At 35.1% G+C, this 23019-nt stretch overlaps 1 protein-coding gene across 1 annotated transcript in view; it reads right to left on the reverse strand.

Annotated features, from left to right (window-relative positions):
- The window catches only part of CFAP54 (cilia and flagella associated protein 54), a 301384-nt gene that overhangs the window by 175453 nt on the left and 102912 nt on the right, over window positions 1-23019 (reverse strand). Inside the window, exons 25-30 of the mRNA XM_012814149.2 lie at window positions 21914-22069; window positions 17616-17738; window positions 7057-7182; window positions 5096-5210; window positions 3128-3214; window positions 2349-2475 (exon numbers count right to left, since the gene is read on the reverse strand). Coding sequence (XP_012669603.2) covers window positions 2349-2475; window positions 3128-3214; window positions 5096-5210; window positions 7057-7182; window positions 17616-17738; window positions 21914-22069 — 734 coding nt within the window. The remainder of the gene's footprint in view (window positions 1-2348; window positions 2476-3127; window positions 3215-5095; window positions 5211-7056; window positions 7183-17615; window positions 17739-21913; window positions 22070-23019) is intronic.

Below are 23019 nucleotides of genomic sequence, written 5' to 3' on the forward strand. Positions count from 1 at the left end.
TTACTCATTAATACTACACTAATAAGTATTACTAAATATAATTACACTAATACTACATTATACACACTATAATTATATTATACTATATTTAACTTATTAATACTACATTATACACGCTATTGTCTAATGTTTGTTTAATCACTTCCAAATCTGGGATTATTTTCTGTTTGTACTACTTGTATTTCTCATTTTCTTATCACACTGTTCAGAAATTTTCTAATTTATTCATATTTTCAAAGAACCAGCTCTAGTAGTTACCAATTGGACTATTTTAAAACCAACATATAATTAATTAATTTCAATTATTTTCTTCTTCCTGCATTCTTAAATTTGTTTTGTTATTTCCAATTTCTTTTGATAAAAGCTCTTTTAATTTTACTTTTCATGTAAGCTCGTTTAATTTTATTTTTCATGTTTAGTAATAGAAGCTCCTAACGTTAAGAATTTGTCGCTAACTGCTGCTTCAGATGCATTTGATGTGTAGGGTTTCTCATTACCATTATTTTCAAAATGTACATGTGAGCAATTTATTTGTTATGTACAGTTTTATTGCATTGTAGAGAAGGCAGTCTTCACAGATTTCAGTCTTGGTTATCTATTGAGCTTTATTTTGCATTTAAACATACTTTTTTTTATTTCTTAAGTACTTTAATGACTATTTAGACTCTACTGGATATACATGTTAAAGTAATCTTAATTATATTTTGTACATCTATGTTCTTTTTATTTTGGTCTTTTTTGAAGTGGCATATTAAACTTTATCAATACTATGTTTCTGTCAAATTATTGTTCTTTTCATTTCCATTAATTTCCATATAATTTCATTTTTTGTGAAGTAGAACATGAAAGCTCATGAAATATCTTCATCTTGATTATAAGCATTATTGGCAGACATAGCTACTGTGAATATAAAGAAGTAGAACATTAAGAATAAGTGATGAAGGAGATTATTCTTTAAATGTACCAGGATAACTGATAAACTGGGGGAAAAAACCTTAAAGATTAATTTGACTTCCCCGTAGGAGAATAAATTCTATATGGATATGAATACTGAATGTAAATTATGAAATTAGAAGAAAATATGGATGCATATTTGTCTGCTGCAATATTAGAAAAAACTGTAAAAACATGCAAGGCATTTAAACACAAGTAGAAAATAGATACGACTATCAAAGTAGAAATCAAGATAGTGTATCTGCACCTTTTCCTCTATTTTCTGACTTGGTGAAGAGCACCCAAAGCATCTTCTCAGCCTTCAAAGTTCAAATTATTAGCTTTGTTTTGAACTTAGTTATACAGCTCAGTCCTCAACTTCAAGTCTTTCATCATACAGCTGTTCAATGCTTCTAAGCTGCTTTGTCTTCCTCTTCCAAAATATGTGTTCTTAGAGTGGACTTCCACAGTCAGCGCTTCAAATTCCCCTGCACACTGAGAGTGTCTTCTGATTTTCTTTAGTACTAAGAATATTATTCAAGCTTCTAAGCATCCCATTTTGGTTGTAGCTTGTTGTTTGTTTGATGTAACACAACTCTCTAATTCTGACCAATTCTCTTATTACCATGGCCTGCTTCACTTAATGGAAAGAATTTCCCCTGTTAGCTTTTGAAAAAATGAAGCAATTATATTCTGAGTTTTTGTTCTTATAAATGCCCATTTTTGGAAGAATAAATACATCCTATATTTTTAATGGAATGCTGCTCTTTTGCTGCCATTTTAAAAATAGATCTTAGGTTAGTGATGTTTACTTTTATTAAAACAAGATAGATAGATCTATGCCCAGTAATGACCACTTGTTAGTCGTCAAGAGAAAAATTGGATTCATTTGGCATTTCTCATAAGTGGCATGAGACACTATCATTTTCTTCAGGAGCAAAGAGAATGATTTGGGCTTAGAGAATGAAAGGCACAGGTCTAAGTTTTATTATGTTTATTTGAAAAATTCCCTCTTCACGTATACAAATAGAAACCCCCCCCAAATGGCTCTGTTCCTTATTTTAAAAGAATTAGAAACACATAACAAATGACCAAGACTGAACCCCAAACTCTGTGTGAGAGGTGATGGCTTAGAAATACTATTATCTATCCTGACCCAATACCAAAAGACCTGATCTACTTCCTGCTGGATATCTAAACATGCTCAATTCTCATTTCTTAGTTCAACTGTATAAACTTTTTTTTCATTTGGTTATTTATTTGCACACATAGACATAAATCTTCACTATTTCCCAGGTGTTTGTTTTAACTGCATATACCCCACCCTCTTTTTTATCTACCTTATATTTCTTAAAGTGACAATGTCACTCATTTTTTAAAGTTGTTAACACATATCAAACCTATATTACAAGTACCTTCTCATGAATTCATGAACAGGAACTGTTATCTCCACCATAAGGTGAAACTTTTCATCATTCAAGCATTTTAGCATAATTTGTGTAAAGAATTCCAGGAATCTAGGTCTATGCTTAAATTTCATAACTGTAAAAACAAGGAAGATAGTGTATAGTTATCAATACACTCAGCTATTGACATTGAAAGATTACTAGTACTAATAGTCATTTTGTCCCAAGAGGCGAGTTTATTAATCTTCCTTTTAGATCTCTCGCTTTTCAAAAATATATAGGAGTAAATGTAGTATAAACTATTGGTTTTCTAAGATCAATTTATCTTTTGTCATCTATATATCTTTTACCTTCTAATTATCTCAGTGTTATGACATATTTCATTAAAGTTGTTTCTAACAGATGACTAATTTGGGGGGAAAGTGCTGATAATTATCATAACTAGCAATCCTAATTTTTATTACATTTCACTCTACATTAAGTGATAATGTTGCTATTTCTTCACAGCTAAACTTAGAAGTCACTAATGCTTTTTTTCAATGCCTTAGTTTTTGTAAGCTTCATAAAAACACCACTCACTACCAAAGTAAGCCACCAATGTTCTGTCTTTCCAGACTTTAAATCAGGTACCTGCTTAGTTCTCTTTCATTAATTGGCAATAAAGATTTTGCATTATTCTGAATAAATAAGAACCTACTTAGGGCAGGTAAAATCTTTAAGTAGAAAACAGAAAGAAAATCTACAGAATAAACCATCTTCTGTGGTAAGTTGACATTCAGGTCACCTACCTTCTCTCACAGCAGTTTTGATTGACCAGTTTACAACTACAGGGTGCAGAAATATAGGGTCTTCTGTTCCTGAGAGTTCAAAGCTATCTAAAGTTAAAAGAAATCAATAAGTTGTAGGTTCTCTTAAGTGTGAATAACAATAAAAATTCTTGGACAGGATAAAAAATAGGAAAATACTCAAGTACTCATTCTAAATTACATACCTAAAAATATCAATTATATAATTACATTTTAGAGATAAAAAGGGTCATTCAGTTACTTCTTTTTATATTTTTCACTAAAAGCTAAGCAGTCCACCACCAAATAGGTGAAGAGTGTCTAAGGCACAATTCTCTCTTATTCAAAAACTGTCATACATCAGGAAACCCAAGACATAGAAACCTACCAATTATATTAATTCCATTTTAACAAAATTATATTTAAAAGGCAGTAAAGAATGGCACAGTCAGCAGAGCCAGACTTGCTAGGTTCAAATTCTAACCTTAACATGTTTTAGTTGTGAGACCTTTCAAGTTACTTATCTTCCTCTTGCCTCAATTTCCTTATCTTTAAAATGGAGATAATGCCAATACCTTTCTCATATGTTGTTATGTATGTTATATGAGTTTTAATGTATATAAAATATTTTAAATAGTGACTTGCATACAGAAAACACTATAGTATTGTTGTTATTGAATTTACTGTTTAACTAATAATATTGCACTGTATTTCTTAATAAAATGTGTTTATTGATATTATAAAAGTAAGTAATTCAAACCCAGTGCCCGTTTTTCAGTGGTTACAGCACTGGCCCCATACGCCAGAACTGGTAGGTTCAAACCTAAACCCAGGCCTACTAAACAAAATAATAATAATAATTCACATTTCTAGAACAATTTACTTTTTATGGAATTATACTTTCTATAAGTAAAAAATACAATCACAACTTTCCCAAAATAAGGTTTACTGACCATGGGAATAATAGAACATCAGGTTTGATTCGAAAATTCAGCTTGAAACAGACAAGGAACATGTCTCATTGAAAAAGAGACAGATTCAAATCAGGAAATCCTGCTACAGTTTGACCACCAAGATATAACTGAGGCATTCAGTAAAAGAGATGACGTGGGGACAGGATTGTACAAGTGTAGTCAGGACGGAAAGATTAGAGGGACAAAAGCAGAGCCTCATACATAGTTTGAGGCTCAAATTTAGGTGCTCTCTTGACCTTCTAGAAGATTTGAAGTATCTGCTTTTAAAAAAATGTGACAATACTAATCATTATCAGAACCTAAATCAACTTCCCAAGCATCTTGCCAAGCTACAAACTCCAAAATACCAATCATTGCATAACACATTGGTCCATTATGAAACTACTAAAGTTTAGTTTACTTTACTTTCTACTCTAGAAGGCCATGGTTCAAACCACTTACACATTTACACCCCTTACACTATCCCTTTATTTCTCAGTTACATTTTTGCCTTTAGAATAGTCACTCTCAATTTTGTGTTACCTTTAAACCCCACCAAAGATCCATTTGGCAACATTTCCCCCCATCCACCCACCCAGTTGATGGCCACAACTGGGAGGGTGGTTTGCTATGCTTCTGTGGATAGAGGCCAGAGATGCTCCAAGGCCTATAGTGCCAAGGGCAGACCCCACAACAAAGAACTGTCTGTCCCTAAATGACAGTAGTGTTGAAATTGAGAAAACCTGCATCAAAGTCAGAAGATGGAGGCTCAAGTCCAAGGCAACTATGTAATCCTAAATAAGTCACTTAATCTTTATGAGCCACATCCTTAAAGAGACGTTAGCTATCCCTTATTAACAGGATATTGTTAAGATTAATGATGTAGTGTCAAAGTACTGTGCAAACCATAAAGGGTTTACCAAATGCTAATCTTGTCTTAATCCTTTGAAAAAAATATTTTCTCTTTTTTAAAAACATAATGCTAAACAGAAGTATACAGGGAAAAAAAATTGATTACATTGCTTTGTCAGTTTGAGTAGGTGTGATTCCAACAAACCCAGCTGTTCATGTATTCTTTCAGGCAACGGAATCTGCTGTAGCTTCTTAATCTTTAAAGACCTCTTAGAAGAACCCTAAAAACATTGGTTAAATGGCAGAATGTACTTTAATATATTGCAACAACTGTCATTTTCAAACAGCACTCTTAAATTATATTTTCATACTTTCATACTTGGTAGCTAAAACTATGGTTTACATAGCTACCATAGCTAATTAATAATAGCTATTGTGTTGTAACTAAACATCAGACATAATACATAGTATTTCATGAAGATTAACCAAAATACTTCTTCTTTTCCCTCTCCCTCTCTCCCAGTATCTTCCACCCCTCTACCCAGCCCCCTCTGACACCTGCACTCTTAAAGCAGCTGAGGAACATGACTCTAAAAATCTTCAAAAGAAAATTCCCAGCCTGCCCTCAGAAATGTATCCCTTTATTCTTTTTTTTCCTTTCTTTTTCCCAGAAAGAGCTTCTGTACAACTGAGCTAATTGCCTTTGCTACTTTGCCTTTTATTGAAATATAACAGGATCAATAATTAGTGGATTAAGGACCGGCCTATCTGCACTCAGGCTCCCCACCATGTTTTCTCTGTCTGAGCCTGAGAAGTGCCCATCAGTGTTTCTTGTACTCCAAAAATAAAAATAAAAAATAAAGAAAGAAACCTTCCACAGCCCTGTAGGCTTTAAGGGACCTTGAGTGGCTCTAAGGACTTCTAACTCCTGTAAACTAACAGTCCCTACAATATTAGAAAGAAGGAAGTATCACAACCTTCTGCTGAATGAGCAGCTTTAAGAAAAGAGGCATGAGGCTCTACCCTACAATGATGTGGAGAGACAGGGGCCTGAGCCAGGCCTGGCTAATAAAGGGGCTGGCCAATGGACCTGAGAGAAAACACTTGGTGAGAAAAACCCTCAAATTGCCTCCAGCTTAATCATAACTCCCTCTAGACCAGCGGTTCTCAACCTGTGGGTCGTGACCCCTTTGGGAATTGAACAACCCTTTCACAGGGATCACCTAAATACATCCTGCATATCAGATATTTACATTATGGTTCATAACAGTAGCAAAATCACAGTTATGAAGTAGCAATGAAAATAATTTTATGGTTGGGGGTTACCACAACATGAGGAACGGTATTAAAGGGTTGTGGCATTAGGAAGGTTGAGAACCACTGCTCTAAACAAAACAACACCCCCCACACTACCTCTGGAAAAAAGGACTTATTGCAAAAAAGTCATCCAGTAAGACAGGGATGATAATTTTCTGGGGTGTTTGTTTGTTTGTTTGTTTGTGTTTGTGTTTTGCTTGTTTTTTGACAAACAAGTGCTTATTTGAAAATTCGACATATAACAGAGATAGAAATGAACCAACTCTGAGACAGGCTGGGGGAGCAAGAGTCTCTATCCCCACCCAAGCCACTGAAAGACAAAGAAAAGCGGTAAAACATAATAAGCTCTTGTAGGATCCACAGTTGGACTGCAGTCTAAAAAATCAGCAGTGTCATGAAGAAGAGAATTGAGGTGTCACAGTTTCAGAAATCTGCTTTGAACACAAGAGAAAAAGCTTTGGCATTTATTTACTATATTCAATTATCCCCCTAGGAAAATAAAATCTTAGATTTGGAAGTCTGCAGAGGACTTTCAGTTCAACGTCCAACTGAATATAAGCAGCTCACCTTCATTGCCTAACTAATGATCAATACTGGTGATAGAGACTATTCAATAGGCTACTATAGATTACTTTTTCATTTTCTTGACCATAACTCAAGTTAAAAAAAAAAACTCTTCACTATTTTATTTTACTTCTATATAAATATGACAGATTAAAAACTAATTTTCATATATGTTTAATAACATTTTGTGATTCCTAAAAGACCCAACATATTTATGTTTTAAAATGAGAAACAAATAATAATTACCTCGTCTAGAAAATCTTCTTGATCACTACCAAATAGAGATTTACATGATGTTGTGATGTCCAGTGTTTTTTTCCCGTAATTTATAATCATTACTGCCAGGTCATACTCCTTCCATGAACGCAGGATCTAATTTAAAATATTTATTAGTTATCTCTGTTGGACACTATTATCTATTTTCAAGTGTAAGACATCATTTTTCATAAATGTAAAAGTTCCATTATGTTTGGGGGTCTAAAAACTCCCATTTTTGTTAAGAAAGCTGGAAGTTTACCTCTAGATCATATTTAATGTATTCAGTGCAGTTAAAAATGTGTGCTTCCACTAGTTTAAATAAAAGACTAATACCAGGATCACACCAATGTTAAGAGAAAAAACTTACAGACAAATTTAAGAGTTTAATTGAGCCAAAAACAATTCACGAATAGGGCAAATTCCCCAACCCCAAAGCAGAAGAGATGTAGAGAGGCTCTATTGGAGGGATTTATGGACAGAAAAAGGAAAGTGATATAGAAAATGGAAGTGAAATACAGAAATAGCCAGATTGGTTAGAGGTCAACATTTGTCTTACGTAACATGGTTTAAACAGTTGGCTGCCTTTGATTGGCTGAAACTTGGTAATTGGTACAAAAACAGGTTATAATCTGTTTGTATATCCAGTTGGGTTATAGTTCATACTGTATAGAGAAACTTTTAGCCCAGACTTAAAATATGTAAAGAAGCAACTTTAGGCTAAACTTAATTAACACCAATAATGAATTCCTTATACCTCCAGGCCAAATAGCCAGATAGCTTTTGGTATACTAAGTTGACTACTAAGAAAATATTTCCATTAAAAAAAATCCATATTAAAACAAAGTCATTCTTACAGGCCACATAAATATTACTTCTTGAGTTACTTTCTGTTGGACACAGCATGATTATTAACCCCATGATGTCTTAGAGGGGCATTTATATCAGTAAATGACTTACCAGACATTCTAGGAGAGGACTGGACTGGGAATAAGCTGTTTTTGGCAAATTCTCCATGAGCCCTCAGGAGCACATACACTGTAGTCATAACAAGGAAAGGGCCCCTCTACTCTCTCTCCTATAATCCCTGTTACCAATTCTTTGGCCTTTTTTAGTCTGGCCCCCACCTACCTTTGTAGAGTAACCTTCCACACACAACTCCCTATACTTTAATCTCACAAAATATTGAGCCAAGTAGAAAACCTGACCATCACTATTAAGGACTAAACTCTGACCTTTTTCTTTTGCTCAGATTCTTTTCTAAGAGGCCCTGTGAGTCACACCTACAAATAATATAACATTAATGGTTTACTTTTCAACCTGGTCCCTGTATAGTGTCACATGACAGACCCCTTTATCTTAACCCAGGCATCCAAGCAGACCAATGTCTTAACTCAAGCATCCTTTCCACTGATTCCAGGTCTTTAGACAAAGCTTAACTCTTTCAACCAATTGTCAACCCCATAAAGAACCCCTAAAACCCACCTATAATTTATAAGCTCCCTCCTTGAAATGGCCTGCCTTTTGGGCCAAACCAATGTATACCTTCCAATGTAATGATTATTACTTTACCTGTAATTCCTGTCCTCATAAACACATAAAACCAACCTGCAATCTGGTCACCTCAGATATATTTTCTCAAGATGTCTTGAGAATTTGTCCCCCAGGCCACAGTCACTTATATCTGGTGCAGAATAAACCTCTTTAAATTATTTTACAGTTTGGATTTTTCCAACTACACTGTGTTTAGAGACTTCATGTCTTCCCATAGCTGAGCCATTTCCCAGAGCAGCTTTCCCCACCTTATTTATGCAGCTTCACCTGTGGTTAAAAACAGGGCTCTAGTGTCAACTCCTGGAAAGCTTCCCCAGCCAGCAATCTGATTCACTTAAACCCCACTGCAGGCATGGGTCAAAGGAATGGGCTACATCCACTGTGAGCCCCTTAAGGCAACTAAGATTGTAAATAAGCTTGTATGAACTCATTGGGTATAAACATATCCTGTTGAATAGGTCAATATTTAAAGTAAGTAACAACTGTTACTTCTTGTGCAGGGAAGGGATATAAAAAGTGGCTGAAAATTATAAAGTGACTACTTAGACTTGACAAGCCCTACCTAATGCTAAGAACCAGAAATATTTTTTACAAAGCAAAGGTGCTAAACTAATGCTGGCTATGGAACAGCATGTGGGAAGGAAAATGGTGAAATAAATTTTGAGTAAATATGGGTTATGTCACGCAGGGCTTTAAATGTCCAATAAAACAGTCTAATCTCATTATGAAATTTATATGAGAGGGGACAAATTTTGTTATTAGAAAACAGAAATGAGCTAATGTTTGCTCTCCACTCTACTTAATTTTCCTTTCCACCATATTTAGAAAACATACAGAGAACTGTGCAATCGTTTTCCCTTATTTTAATACACTGATATAATATAATACATGATAAAGAATTGTTTCCAATCAAAAGAAAAATAAGGACCAGTTCTATTTAACATAGCAAATGATAAAGAGAAATAGAAAGAGTTCATCAGATGTTTAGCATAACAATTTTAAAATGATGCAAAAGTAAAGACAGATTTAAGATGACACTTCAGAAAAATAAAAATACTGCTGGGGCTGATGCTTAAAAAAAGGAAATTCAACCACCTGAAAATATCACCAGTTTTTAAGCAGAACAGGGAAAAGAAACTGAGCCATTTGACTAACCAGGCTTCATATGTCCTAAATAAAAAATCCAATGTTGTTTATATCAAATGAATACCTGAAATCTGGGATTTAGGGTTAGTCCAGGATTCTGGGAATGTAGGCCAGACTGGAGGCCACGTCCAGAATGCCATTTCTCAACATACCCATTTGGGACAAAACCAACTCAAATATCAAAATTCAAACACCTAAATATCAAATCAAATCCAAATATCAAAAATTAATATAGTTTTTTTAAAGTTCAGAACATACTCAGGTCACTTCTATAGATCATCACTGGGATTTCAATAATCCCTTAACGGGGGCGTGGGGGGGAGGGTCAGGAAATGCACAGAGCTGGCCCCAAAGCTGCTATGTGCTAAAGGAGAACATTCATCCAGGGCTGAGAGAGGCGGCATGTGAATCCAAGGACTTCAGCCTCCCCTGGGCCGCAAACCCTGGCTGGAAACCCTGTTTATTCTAGGTGGCACACCCCACCCCCCATCTTCCACAGTGGCTGGCCCAAAGTCTCCCATTCTTCTCAGGTAGTTGAAACCCACCCTTATCCTTCACCTCCTCCCTGCTGATAAATAATCTTACTTTCTTTCCACAGAAAATGCAGGGCAACTAGCTTTTCCCCATCCGTGAACCTATCACTACACACCTGTAACCACAACCACTCTGCCCTCCTTGGGAGGGGAGAGGTGAATCTCCCATCCAGACTCACCTCTCCCACAAGTACTGGGATCCCACTGCCTTCCACCTCCAAGGACCTTGCTCTAGTCCTTACCTCTCCCCTCCAATATCTTCATTCTTTCCTTCTCCTGCCTCCTCTTCATCTATATTCAAATATTTTGGAGTATCTGAATAAGCAGAATTGGGGGCTTGGGGAGTTTATTTGTTTGATTTCAGCAGAAGTTGCTATTGGCAAGTTGCAAACAGCAAGCTGCCTTGGAATAGAGTTTCTCTGTTCAGAACACTGCAGTAGCCTCTCTTAGTTATTTAAATATAAAGTAAGTAGTTGTGTTCAGCCCCTGGAAGGAAAGTGTAATTGGTATTCCTTTATTTGAAAAAGACACATTTCCCTCCCTGGAAATATTTATTGATGGAAGCATTTGGAGAGGAAAGGCCAACCAGATAAATATTCATAGTGTCCCAAAAGTTGCCCCTAAAGTAAGGTGATCAGACACCCTGCTTTTGCCGGGACAGTCCCAATTTTTAACAATTTGTCCCACGCTCCAAGGCGTTTTTTAAAAGTCCCGATTTTTGGAAAGAATGCACAACAAGCTAGGGAAAGGTAGGAGAATGGGAAGGGAATAGACGGTTTTTGGCTGCCATGTGGCTATTTTGCCAGGATATGCATTTTATATCATTTTTGTTAATTTTATAATGTTAAACTTTAATAACAACAAATAATTGTTGAGAACTGATTATCAAGAACTGCTTATCAAAGTTCGCATTGTTGATCAGTTGTTAAAATTCGACCACCATTGTTTGGACTTAATGAACAATACCATTTTTTGGCATTGGCAATGACGAAAACATTTTGTGACTGTCTCTCAGACGATACACATCGTACTGTGTGCTAGTGCTAGTTAAACAAGTGATGTCAACAAATCAGCTATTCAGATAAATTAGGTAAGTAATTTATTTATTTCATGAATTTAGTAGACAGTACTCGTATTATTTACATTTTATAGTGGCAGCAAAAAGTCTAGCGCCAGCCTTGAAAGTGACACTTACAACTTACGAGGTATCATGATTAAAAAAAATATTGATAAGGAAAAGGTTAAATCTTGAGCATCAGCAAAAATCAAAATAGAGAACAGATGGTTAGAAATATTTCATCATTTTGAAACAAACCATGTTCCATACAATAATGCACTAAAAATTGTGGGATACACGCTGTCCTTAGTAGGAACTAATGCTGCAACTGAACATGTTTTTTCTATGGTAAATAAAGTATGAACATCTGAAAAATCACAATTAAATGCTGAGACTGTGAAAGCCATTTTATGTGTGAAATATAATTTAACAAATTCTTGTGAAAATTTTCATGACCTTTTAAACAATGACAGCAATCTACTAAAAAAAATTCACTCAAATGAGAAATATGCCAAAGAATAAAATAATACTGTACATAATTTTTTAATGTATTATATTTGTAAATTGTACTTCTGCTGAAATTTTAAAAAGTATTACAATACTATTTTTGCATTCTATGAAAATTTTTGTTGCTCCATATAGACCAAATTTTTAATTAAGAACCCCCTGCATCCCCCTCCACCCACTGTCAATGATGTCCTGCTTTACCAATGTTAAAATCTGGTCACCTTACCCTAAAGTCATCATGTCTAGGGAAAATGGGAACTTGTAGCAAAATGTACCTTTATTTACAAAATATTTATTGCAAAATTTTTACAAAATATTCTCTACATGTTGGCCACCACTTTGTAAAATGTATCCCTTAGAAGGTGTACTTTTGGCCCAGCATAGCACTGATTAATGTGTGTGTGACTGCAGCACTGGAAAAGGAAAGGGGAGCTTTAGATGTGTGGGACCCCTGCTTTCAGTGGTTATACCTTGTGACAGTAACAGGCTAATAGTAACAGGAATATCCTAGATGTCAGTGAGGGTTTAGGAATGACAGAATATTTCTGGATTATTCTAATTCTCTGACTCTTCATCTTGTCCCGTGTTTGGAAGCACAGTTGGGTGGCCCCTTGGACTAAGAGCACCTTTGAGATTATTAAATAATTCTCTCTCTTTTTCACTCTATGCACTGTCCCCAGGTAATAGCATCTATTTTTATTGCTTCAAATGTGGTCCATATGCCAATGATTCTTTGTCTTTATGCATATTTGACCTCTTCTGGGCTCCGTGGCCACTTCTTTGGATAGCCAGTAGATAGCCATTTATCTTCTCCCCTTTTAATGCACAAAATTACTTGTTATCCAGCGTTCAAATAGTGATGTATCCATCCAACCGCCCAGGTCAGATAGCTAGATATTTCCAATGACTCTTCCCCTCTTTATTGACAGGTTCTCAATTTTATCTCATAAATTACTCTTTCATTCTTCCAATTCTCTACTTCCCACTTTTTCCACACTTGTTCAATTTATCATCTCTCTCCTTCTAACACATACCTTGCCTCAGGTCTTATCTCCCTCTAATCATTAGCTGTTGAAAAACTGGAATGATTTCTTTTTCCTAAAATACAAATCTCATTATGTCATTCTTAGGTTTGAAAGCCTTCAGTGGCTTCTGTCTGACCTCAGAAGCTGGCCATTTGTCCCATTTGTCATGGTACCTATTCATTGCTTACTTAGGCTATTTTTAAAACAATTGGATGTATAAACAAAATGAAGTTTGGTGCTGTTAGGCTTTTGACTAATGGTCCTAGTCTTCTGTGAAGAAGTAAACAACATAGGGACCCAAAGGCCACTTTTGTGTCACTTATATTAATATAACAGTAACACTATTGGTAAATGCTGCACTAAGTGATCTTCCAGGTCAAAAATATTGTTATTCTATCCCAAATATTTTAAACTCCTGCCATTTCAACATCTGCTTTCACCACTTCCAGCAGCCACATGAAAATATAAGAAGTGATTTGAAAAGGATAAGCTGTTCTTCCTTCAAATGTTAAAGTTGACTGAGGATTCACCTTTACCATAAAGCAGAGGTTCTTGAAGTGTGGTCTGAAATACTTAATTATATTCTCCATAATTAAATTTGATTCTTCTTTTCTAAAACTGTACAGTTGTTTTATATTTTCTCATTGACTACTGCCTGAGGTAGTCAATGTTAATAATCCTCTATCTGTGGTATGTTTTCCAAACCTAGTATTTGCCTTTAATCTTTGCTTATAGTGTATTGCCAAAAAAATGTTTTATTACATAATCTAATTATCTTTTTCTCGATCTCTGAATCATGTCCTTGTTGAGGAAGGTGTCCCCTGGTCCTAAGGCCATACAAATATCCCTGAATCCATCCGGACTTTATTTGGTTTATGGTGTGAGACAGGGGTCTAGCTTTTTTTATTTTCAGATGAATATAGTTAGTTATACCAGCAGCTTTCTTTAAATAAACCATTATAATACACTATAATTTTCTTAACAAATCAAATTATTATCTTTATCATATATTATAATAATTTCTTCTGCAGACCTGGGGTTATTCTATTGCACTAAACTATTTCCTCCCTACTCTGTTAACATCATATTTTATTGAAGTAGCCTTATGGATAATTTTAATTTCTAAGGAAAATTTTTAAATTATTCTAGTCAGCTCCAGAGAAACACTGTTGAAATTCTAATTAGAACTGCATTAAATTTAAATATTATGAGGAAGGATTTACATTCCTATGACAGTAAGTCTTTCTGTTCAGGAACTTAGTATAGACTGCCCCATGTTCAGATCTTAATTTCTTGTCCCTCAGTAAGATTTCATAATTCTTTCATTTAGATTCTTTAATAACATTTTGTTACATTTAAGATAGTATGTATTGTAAGCAATATAGTTTACCCTCTCCATTTCTGACTACTACTACTACTAGTATTTAAAAAACTGTCAGTTTGTCAGTATCTTACATATGGTTAATTTATTTATATATTCTCTTTATAATTCTAGTGATTTTTTTACTAGAGTATTTTTTACAAATGCTCATGGGTGTCTGAGACCTCTATAGTTACAAATAAATTACAAAGGCAGTCATCAGGTTGCAGAAGAGATACATTCCCATGAATATCTTTAGGTTGGATTTGTATGTAACTCAGACCCCTGCTGAACAGCACATAGTTAATGGTAATAACAATCACAATAATACTATAATGGCTGAGTCATCTATGGCAATAATAATACAGTGTAACACTGTAATAATAAGTTACAGACACTATTGTGTTCCTTTTTTTAGTTCAAACAAACAGAACATAAAAACAAATTCATATAAAAAGTTTAGATAGGAGATAGGAGAAATTTTAAAAGAGAAAATTAAAGGTCAACACCTAATGCTGCATCAACACTAGACTGACAGGAATGGTATGCTTATTTTCATCTTCTAAGTTGATCAATAATAACCTTTCCATTTCAAACATTAATCTACTACATTGCTTAGTAATAACTGACGCTTTCATTGGATCACTGCTTTGCATATGTCCCATTATTCTCACTTTGTCCTTTATAATTATTCCAATAGTAAAGCAGCTGATACCTAATGCTTTCCCAATGAATGACGGCATCTAGCCTTTCTCCAAATGCTTAATTATTACCACTTTCATTTCCATTGCAATCACTTTTCTCTTCGTTGCAGGCTCACCTGGACTTGCGATGGACTGTGCTTTGAAGGCATGGTCATAAAGATAAACACAAACTCTCAAAATTGAATAAAAAAGTTAAGACAAAAGTGATGCTGTGGGTAAGCAACTGTATAAACAATGAGACAAGCTGCTAGCCTGAAGATGCCACCCCAGCGAACTGCTACGCCATGAACAGAAGAAAGTAGTTCCTAAATTATTAATTCAATTATTTAATTATAAATACCCTTATGGGAAGCCCTGGGGTCCATTCAGAAGTACAGAATGCCATAAGATAGGCTGTCTATGACCCGGGCACTGCCTATACTCTCCTTTCAGATAACATTACATTATTTTGCATTCTTACCTATAAGAAAGAACCTCTAAAAACACTGAATCTTACTGTTAGGAATTAGCAGCTCTTTCTTCTTCCTGATTTTTAAGGAAAGAGCTTCAGAAGTTTGCCATTTAGTATGATGTTTGCTGTAAAGTTTTGGTAAATGTCTTTATCATTATCCGATAGCTTCCTTCCATTCCTAACTTATTAGAAATTTCATCAGGAGAGGTTGCTAAGTGAGGTAAGTGCTTGAATGCCTTCAAAGCATTTTTAATATAAACCTCCTGGTTTTCTATTTTAATTTGTGTTGTAATAAAATTCAAGTTCTGTTTTAATTCAGACTTGACCTTTAATACTTGGCAGTAAGCCTATCCTAAGAATGCAAAGTGACCAGATGCCATCCAGGAGCTGAGAAGTGTGGCCTGAAAGAACAGATTTGAAGACACCATACCAGGGCCATCTCTGTCCTGATTAATGCTTTAGAGCTCTGAACTCTGCTTTTTCTGATACGAAAAGTGCCACTCCTTTAGTTTTGTTTGCATTTGCCAGTCTCCACGTCTATCCATTTCCTTTTCAGCCATTATTTTATCACCTTGTTTTAGGAGTGTTTCTTGACTTTTTAGCCCATCTGGCAGTCTCTGAGTTCATTCACTCTTACTAAAGTGATTAGAATACTTAATTTTACACATACTTAATACACTTAAGTTTTACTCCTTCTATCTCAAACACTATCTTTTTCCTTCTTACTTTTGCTGAATTAGTCATTTCCCCTCCCTTTCTTCCTGTTCCTGTTTCCTCCCTCTCATTCTTCCCCCTGCATTTTTTCTGTCAATTTAGAAGTCTTACTGTGCTTTAAAGTCCTACTCTGGTAACATATTCCTCTAAATCATCTTTAAATATGTACATTCTGTCAAAGAAAATAGTAATTTTATACCACATGTATTTTACATGTGCATATCTATATGTATATATATAAAGACACACCACCATGCACCAAGAATTTTTACCTGCTCACATCTCCCCACAACCTAAACAGGGTGGAAGTTTCAGTTCTAGTTTCTCTTTCAAGAATGATTCGTCTTTCCCAAGAATCCCTACTTAGCATTTATATTGCAAAGTCCTAGTCACATCATTATTATCTATTTAATTTTAATAATACATATATTGCAAGATTCTTTGCTCCCATTATTCTTCTCCTTTTTGTCTTGCCCTAGCAAGATTTCTGTTCTGAATCAATTGTCATTTGATAGAGTATTTCCCCAAGTGTTTTCCTCAGATAAGTACATGGGCAGAATACTTTTTAAATGCCTGTACTTCTAAAATGTTTATTTTGCCTGGACAAATGAATGATACCTTTCCTGGTTATTAATTTTTAGACCTCAGTCTTTTTCCTCCAGGGTTCTACAAATGTTCCAGTGTTTTAACTTCTAGTGAGGCTGATAAAAAAAAGTTTGAACTTAAATGATTCTTTTTCCATTGCAAGTGACTGCTCATGCTATCCATGAGTTAATTCTTCTCCTACAGCTACTATAAGGTTCTCTCTAATTTCTTGTGCACATGTCAAGTACCAGAAACAGCACCTGTCACAGAAAGGTAATTGCTCAATATTTACATGAAGGAGTAAAACAAAAACAAAAAACCAGTTTGCATGCTGACCTTGCATGACCTTGCATGTCTTCTCCCTGGCTAGACCTCCAGAGATATCACTCTTGATCAGTACAGCCTGAATTTGTCTTCACTGTTTGTTCTGTGTTCAGTGCAGAGTCCTGTACATCAGTCTCAGAATCATCCCCAAATCCTACCTAAACTGCCCTTTCTTTCATAGCCCTGCTACTTAAGCGATGTATGTCTTCACACCCCACTACCTACACACAACTCCCAGGTCAAGATAGCTCCACATGCAGGTGGCAGTGAGATCACAACCTAACAAGATGATACCCAGGCTTATTGTAGTATAATGAATTAATATTTTCAAGTTGTGAAACAAATCTGTTCTACGTGACCACATAGAATCCCTCTTAAATACATAAATACTATTTCAAGAACATCAAGTTTTAGTTTGTGAAGCACCATAGTTTCATCAAAAATTTAACAACGCACTACAGTCTTTAGACTTTACATTTGCTTTTGATCTAAAAATACTTTTCTGCTTACTGTGATTAAAAGTCATTTGACTTTCTAAACCATTACTGCTCCTAAATTTTATGACAATACATAAAGAATAGGATAAATACCTTTGTTGTGTAGAGGATACAACAAGCTATCATGTGCTGTATACTTTCAAAACTTGCAGGATGTTTCTTTGAGAACATGGTATTTGGTAGTGCTTGCAAAACCACTATACACTTTATCAAGATCTAAAAATCAGAAACACGAAGATTTTCATTTTAAAATATCATCCTTACTAAATGTAAAATGCTCTATTTAGGTCATGTGAGCGTTAAGACATAAAATTTTATTGTTATAAACAATTATTGATCAGTTGCTTATTAGGTAGAAAGGAGCATACACTGAGATAACAAGGCTGTGTTCAATTTTGAGAAGAGCCCTTCATCTAAACTAACTTGAAAACTAGTGAAAAGAATGAAATAAATACACAAATAAGTATAAAACGAAACCTATTTTGATAAATGTCATAAAAGACATGGGCAGAATGTTACAAGTACACAAGAAACTAAAGATCGTATGGAGGCATAGAAGGACCTTAAAAACCATACAGAGGATTATGTGGCATAGTAAATATCACATAGTGATTCCAGGTACTTGAAATAATACTTTACTTTAAAATTAAGACCAAATATTCACATCCCAGGAAATCAATGAATATTGGTGTTCATATTCTCCTTGCTTCATATCATGTTATCTGAATTTGATCAAGAGCTAGATGATTAAGTTTGGCTGTCAATATTGTTGCACAGTTGTGGGCAACATCGCTGTCAGAAAAGTAGAGCTGAGACCACAGCATTCTATTCATCATTGAGAGTATCCTCATGGACAAATTAATACATGAATGTGGATTCCTTGGGGCACATTAATTGCTTCAAGCTCTCACTCTAACAACACTGTTTGAATTGTTACAGGACACTTATTTTTAATACATTTTTAACTCCTTCCCTTCCAGGATCACCCTCTCATACTTCTCATGCCATATTCCCAATCATGTTAATATGCTAGTAGTTTTGTAGTTTTCTTGGGGCTTTTGTAATCATATATATATACACACACATACATATATGTATGTATAAATATGTAGAAGGAAGGTTGTTGTCATTTACAAAATGGGATTTATATACACTTTTCTGAACTCTGCATTTCTCTTTCAGTCATGCCTGCCTTGTAAGAAATCCCCCAGTTCTACATAGTGCTAATTCATTATTTTGAATGGCTGTATAATATTATGTGGTGTGGATCAACCATAATCTATTCACATTGCACACTTTTATGGCTAATGTTGTACAGCCTGGAAGTACTGACACTTATCTTTGTCTCCAGCCTTTTTGCCACTGCCAAGAATGTCCCAGTAAACACCCTCATACATGCTCAAGTGCCAACTCTGAGAGGCAACTGAGGCACCAACTTGAAGATGATACCCAGTGAGGACAAAACACATCATTCAGGACACAGTATACACCCTAAATCAATGCCCAGTATGTGGTACTGTGTCCCGTACATAGAACACATAGGTCCAGGAAATAAGGGTGGAACAGGGAGTAATATTTTACTGAGATAACATGGCTGTGTTAACTGGTGATTTTATTCCATGGATAAATTACTAACACAAGGATATCTGTGTCAGATGAATGTATCTTTAATTTTGCTAAAATTTTATTCCATAGGATAAATTACTGATAGAGGGATTACCATGTCAGGTACATTTGTTTCTAATTTTGTTTAAAATTAGATTTAATTGAATTAAAACTAAGATTACTTTACCAAAATCTAAATGCTTGTAACAACAAATATTTTCCAAATCAATGAATCAGAATGCCTTGGTCCTGTCTTCACAAGCAATAGGATTTACAGATCTTTTCAATTCTGCCACTGATATTACATTGTTAACTTAATATGCATTTCTATTAATATTCAGAATTCAAGCATCCTTCATATGTTTCTCAGATTTGCTCTCTTGTGAATATTCATATCATATCATGTCCCCATTTTTCTATTAGGTTATTGTCAATTTGCAAAACTCTTTGGTATATTTATTTGCCCTTCATAACATTTGGGGATATTTTTCCAAATCCATAAATTTCCTACTATCTTTGTTATCATCCCTTTCGTTACACACAGGTATCTCACATCTAGGAGTTAGTCTTGGTTCATAGTATTTCCCCCAAACACTAGACTGCACATGTCATCTCCGGGGACAATTTTCCCTGAAGTTTTTTGCTTTGTTTTATATTTAAGTCTTAATTACATGTGGACTTTCTATATTTAGTATGAATAGGGAGAAAAGTCTATTATCTTTCAGACAAATATCCAGGTATTTCACCACCATTTATTAATGTCCATCCTCTGTCCACCGCATGGGAATGCAAATTCTGTCATACATTACATTCTCACAAATATTAAGGCCTATTTCTGGAATCTCTCCTGGGTTCCACTGATATTTCATTATTCCAAACAATATAATCTAATTAGAGGCTTCTTTCTGAAGGTTTTTTCTCATAGCTCAAATCCATTCTCCTCACTGTATCCCAAGGCATCCCAAATCAGTGGGATCCTAGAAGGTAACAGTGGGTTACTGTCAACACAAGGACTTGAACACCATTTGCAGTGGCTGTTTTCCTATGTGGTATCCTCAATAAAGCACATTAAAAGGTATGTGTTTATATGGATACCTTTTCTTTTCTATCCTATAGGAAAGAAAGAAGTTCCCATTAACACTGGACAAATAAAAGTGTATACTTTGAGTACCACCCCAAAGCAAACCCTCTAACATAATATTGTGTGAAAGGACATGAACTTTCCAGACATGACTCAAAATATAATGAGCCCACCATATTGATGACATCATATTAACTGGACCTAATGAGCAAGAAATGGCAAGCACATTGAAGACCTTGATAAGATACATGCCCTCCAAAGGGAAGAAGCTTTGGGGACCTGTTGCATTAATGAAATATCTGAGAGAGGCTGGAATACCCCTCCAAATTAAGCCTGACTTCTGGCATCTCTCACCTCTAGGAAGAAAAGACCATGCCAGGTAGGTACATTTGGATTCTGGAGGAAGCATATGCCACACTTGGGAATACTGCTCCAATATATTTACAAAGAAGGCAAGAAAGGCTGTCAACTACACGTATGAGTCTAGATTTTGGAACCTCAAGACAGATCTCTCCAACAACTTCTGGTGTTAGGTTTATGGGAGAAAGAAAGGCATTTATGCTCCAGCAAACCCCCTTCAAAGTGAATAATTGTTAAGTTACTTAAGCTCTTGGTAACAGTGAAATGGAAATCTTTGGATTTTCCATAAGTTTACACACATCTTTGATTTGCAAAACCTGTGTCATGTTGTCAATGATAACAATGATGGTGACAATGATAACTTTCAGTAAGTCTAAGCAGCAAAATCTTGTTTCTCTCATTACTCCCCCATGGCAAATGAAATTCTAAGTAGTCCCCAAGATTCCTCCCCCCTATGTACAAGCCCTGTACAATCCCTTCCCCTTGAATATGGGTCAGGGCTGTGAATGTGATGAGACCATGGCTCATGATCACATTCCACCCATTGAGACTTCTCATAGCATACTGGAGGGGACGCTCCTGGCCTTGAAGAAGCAAACTGCTATTGTGGAAAAGGCCATGTGGCAGGGAATTGGTAGCTGGTCTTCAGGAGCTGATGACCTCCTACTAGGTAGCCTCAAATAAATGAATTCTCTTAACTACTACTAATATTGGAAAGGACCTTGAGCCTAAGATGAAATCATAGCCCTGTCCAATACCCTGATTTCAACCTGATAAGACCCTAAACAGAAGACCCAGCTAACCAGTATCCTCCTGATCTATTGAAATTATGAGATAATAAGTGGGTGTCTTTTCAAGCCACAAAGTTTATGGTGATTTGTTAAGAAGTGTGGATAACTGACAATCCTTTCAACCAAGTCTCACACACCCTTTTTCCATAAATCCCAATTCTTCTATCACCAAGACACCAAGTATTTCTTTCTTGGGTCAGCCATCATATCTTTCACCAGATGATGGATTTAACAATATGCTTTAAATAAACACTGCCATTTCTAATATTACAAGACCATTAAAATGGAAATAACTTACAAAACAAATTGCCAATATTTAAATATGGACAGCGTGTGGAGGAATATTTTCAAAGGAACACATTTTATGTCCTAATTTATGTTTGCCCAGACATATTATTAAAATGTTTTTCAGTTAACTCTTAAAATTTCTACTTATTTTTGACCTGTTTGAACTTCATAAGAGATATAAATACTTTTCCAAAATGAATTATTGAGTTACCTTTACAAAAATACCTTTATCTTGGGGGATGGAGAGGTAGAAGAAATACCCTTACCTGCACAGCAGGTACCAAAACAATATTGTGATAGATTATAGGAGCAAGGAGGCCATAACATTGAGTCACAGCTTGCAGGGCATAACTGGAATCATTTAGAAAGTTGCTAAGTTCCAGGGCTACCAATACTCTTTCACATTCAGTCAGTCTAGCCATCTGTAAAGAAACAGGTATTATTACTCAAGTTGAACATCAGGTACTTAACTCAAGTGTTTCTAAGGAGAATAAAAGACAAAAAATGCAATCCTTTTGGTTTAACAACTATATGAATGTTTGTTAGAAGATAATCTAAATTTAGAAACAACTCTAATACCCCAATAATGCTACTTACGGACAGCATAATCTTAGAATTAAACTTCAGATTTTTTATAATACAATGCAAACTCCGCAAATAACAGAAAAAGAACCAATTTTCATTGTGAAGATAAAATATTTGCTGTATTTTTTTTTTAGTTTTTAGATTATTTTATTTTTTTCAAGGAAAAAAAAAAAACTTTAGTAAGAACCAAAATAATATGGTGTTTAGAGATTTACCAGAAACATACAGCCCTGGAAAAAGACATTTTTAAAAAATCTTCAACTTCTAAGAATTTTTCTTTTTTTTTGAGACAGTCTCACTCTGTCACCCTGGGTAGAATGCAATGGCATTATAGCTCACAGCAACCTCCAACTCCTAGGCTTAAATAATTCTCTTGCCTCAGCCTCCCAAGTAGCTGGGACAACAGGCACCTGCCACAACACCTGGCTATTTTTTGGTTGCAAGTGTCATTGTTGTTTTGGCAGGTCTGGCCTGGATTTGAACCTGCCAGCTCTGGTGTATGTGGCTGGTGCCTTAGTCACTTGAGTTATAGGCACCAAGCCACAATTTTTTCCATGAATACAAAGAAAAAGGTTAGTTTTTCAAATTAATATGAGGGTATAATTTTTAGGTTACATTGTTCTCACTTCCAGGGTAAAGTTCCATTTGTAGAAGAGCCCCTCACCCAGGAGGTGCGTTATACACCCTCATATTTTTATGTTAGCGAAAAATCTAGTTTTCAAAAACAAAAAAATGTTAACAAGTAATAATTAAAACATAACATATGATTTATAATGAATATTAATAT

The sequence above is a fragment of the Otolemur garnettii genome, unplaced genomic scaffold, assembly GCF_000181295.1.
Source record: "Otolemur garnettii isolate 467f Iridium unplaced genomic scaffold, OtoGar3 scaffold00007, whole genome shotgun sequence".
Lineage (NCBI taxonomy): Eukaryota > Metazoa > Chordata > Mammalia > Primates > Galagidae > Otolemur > Otolemur garnettii.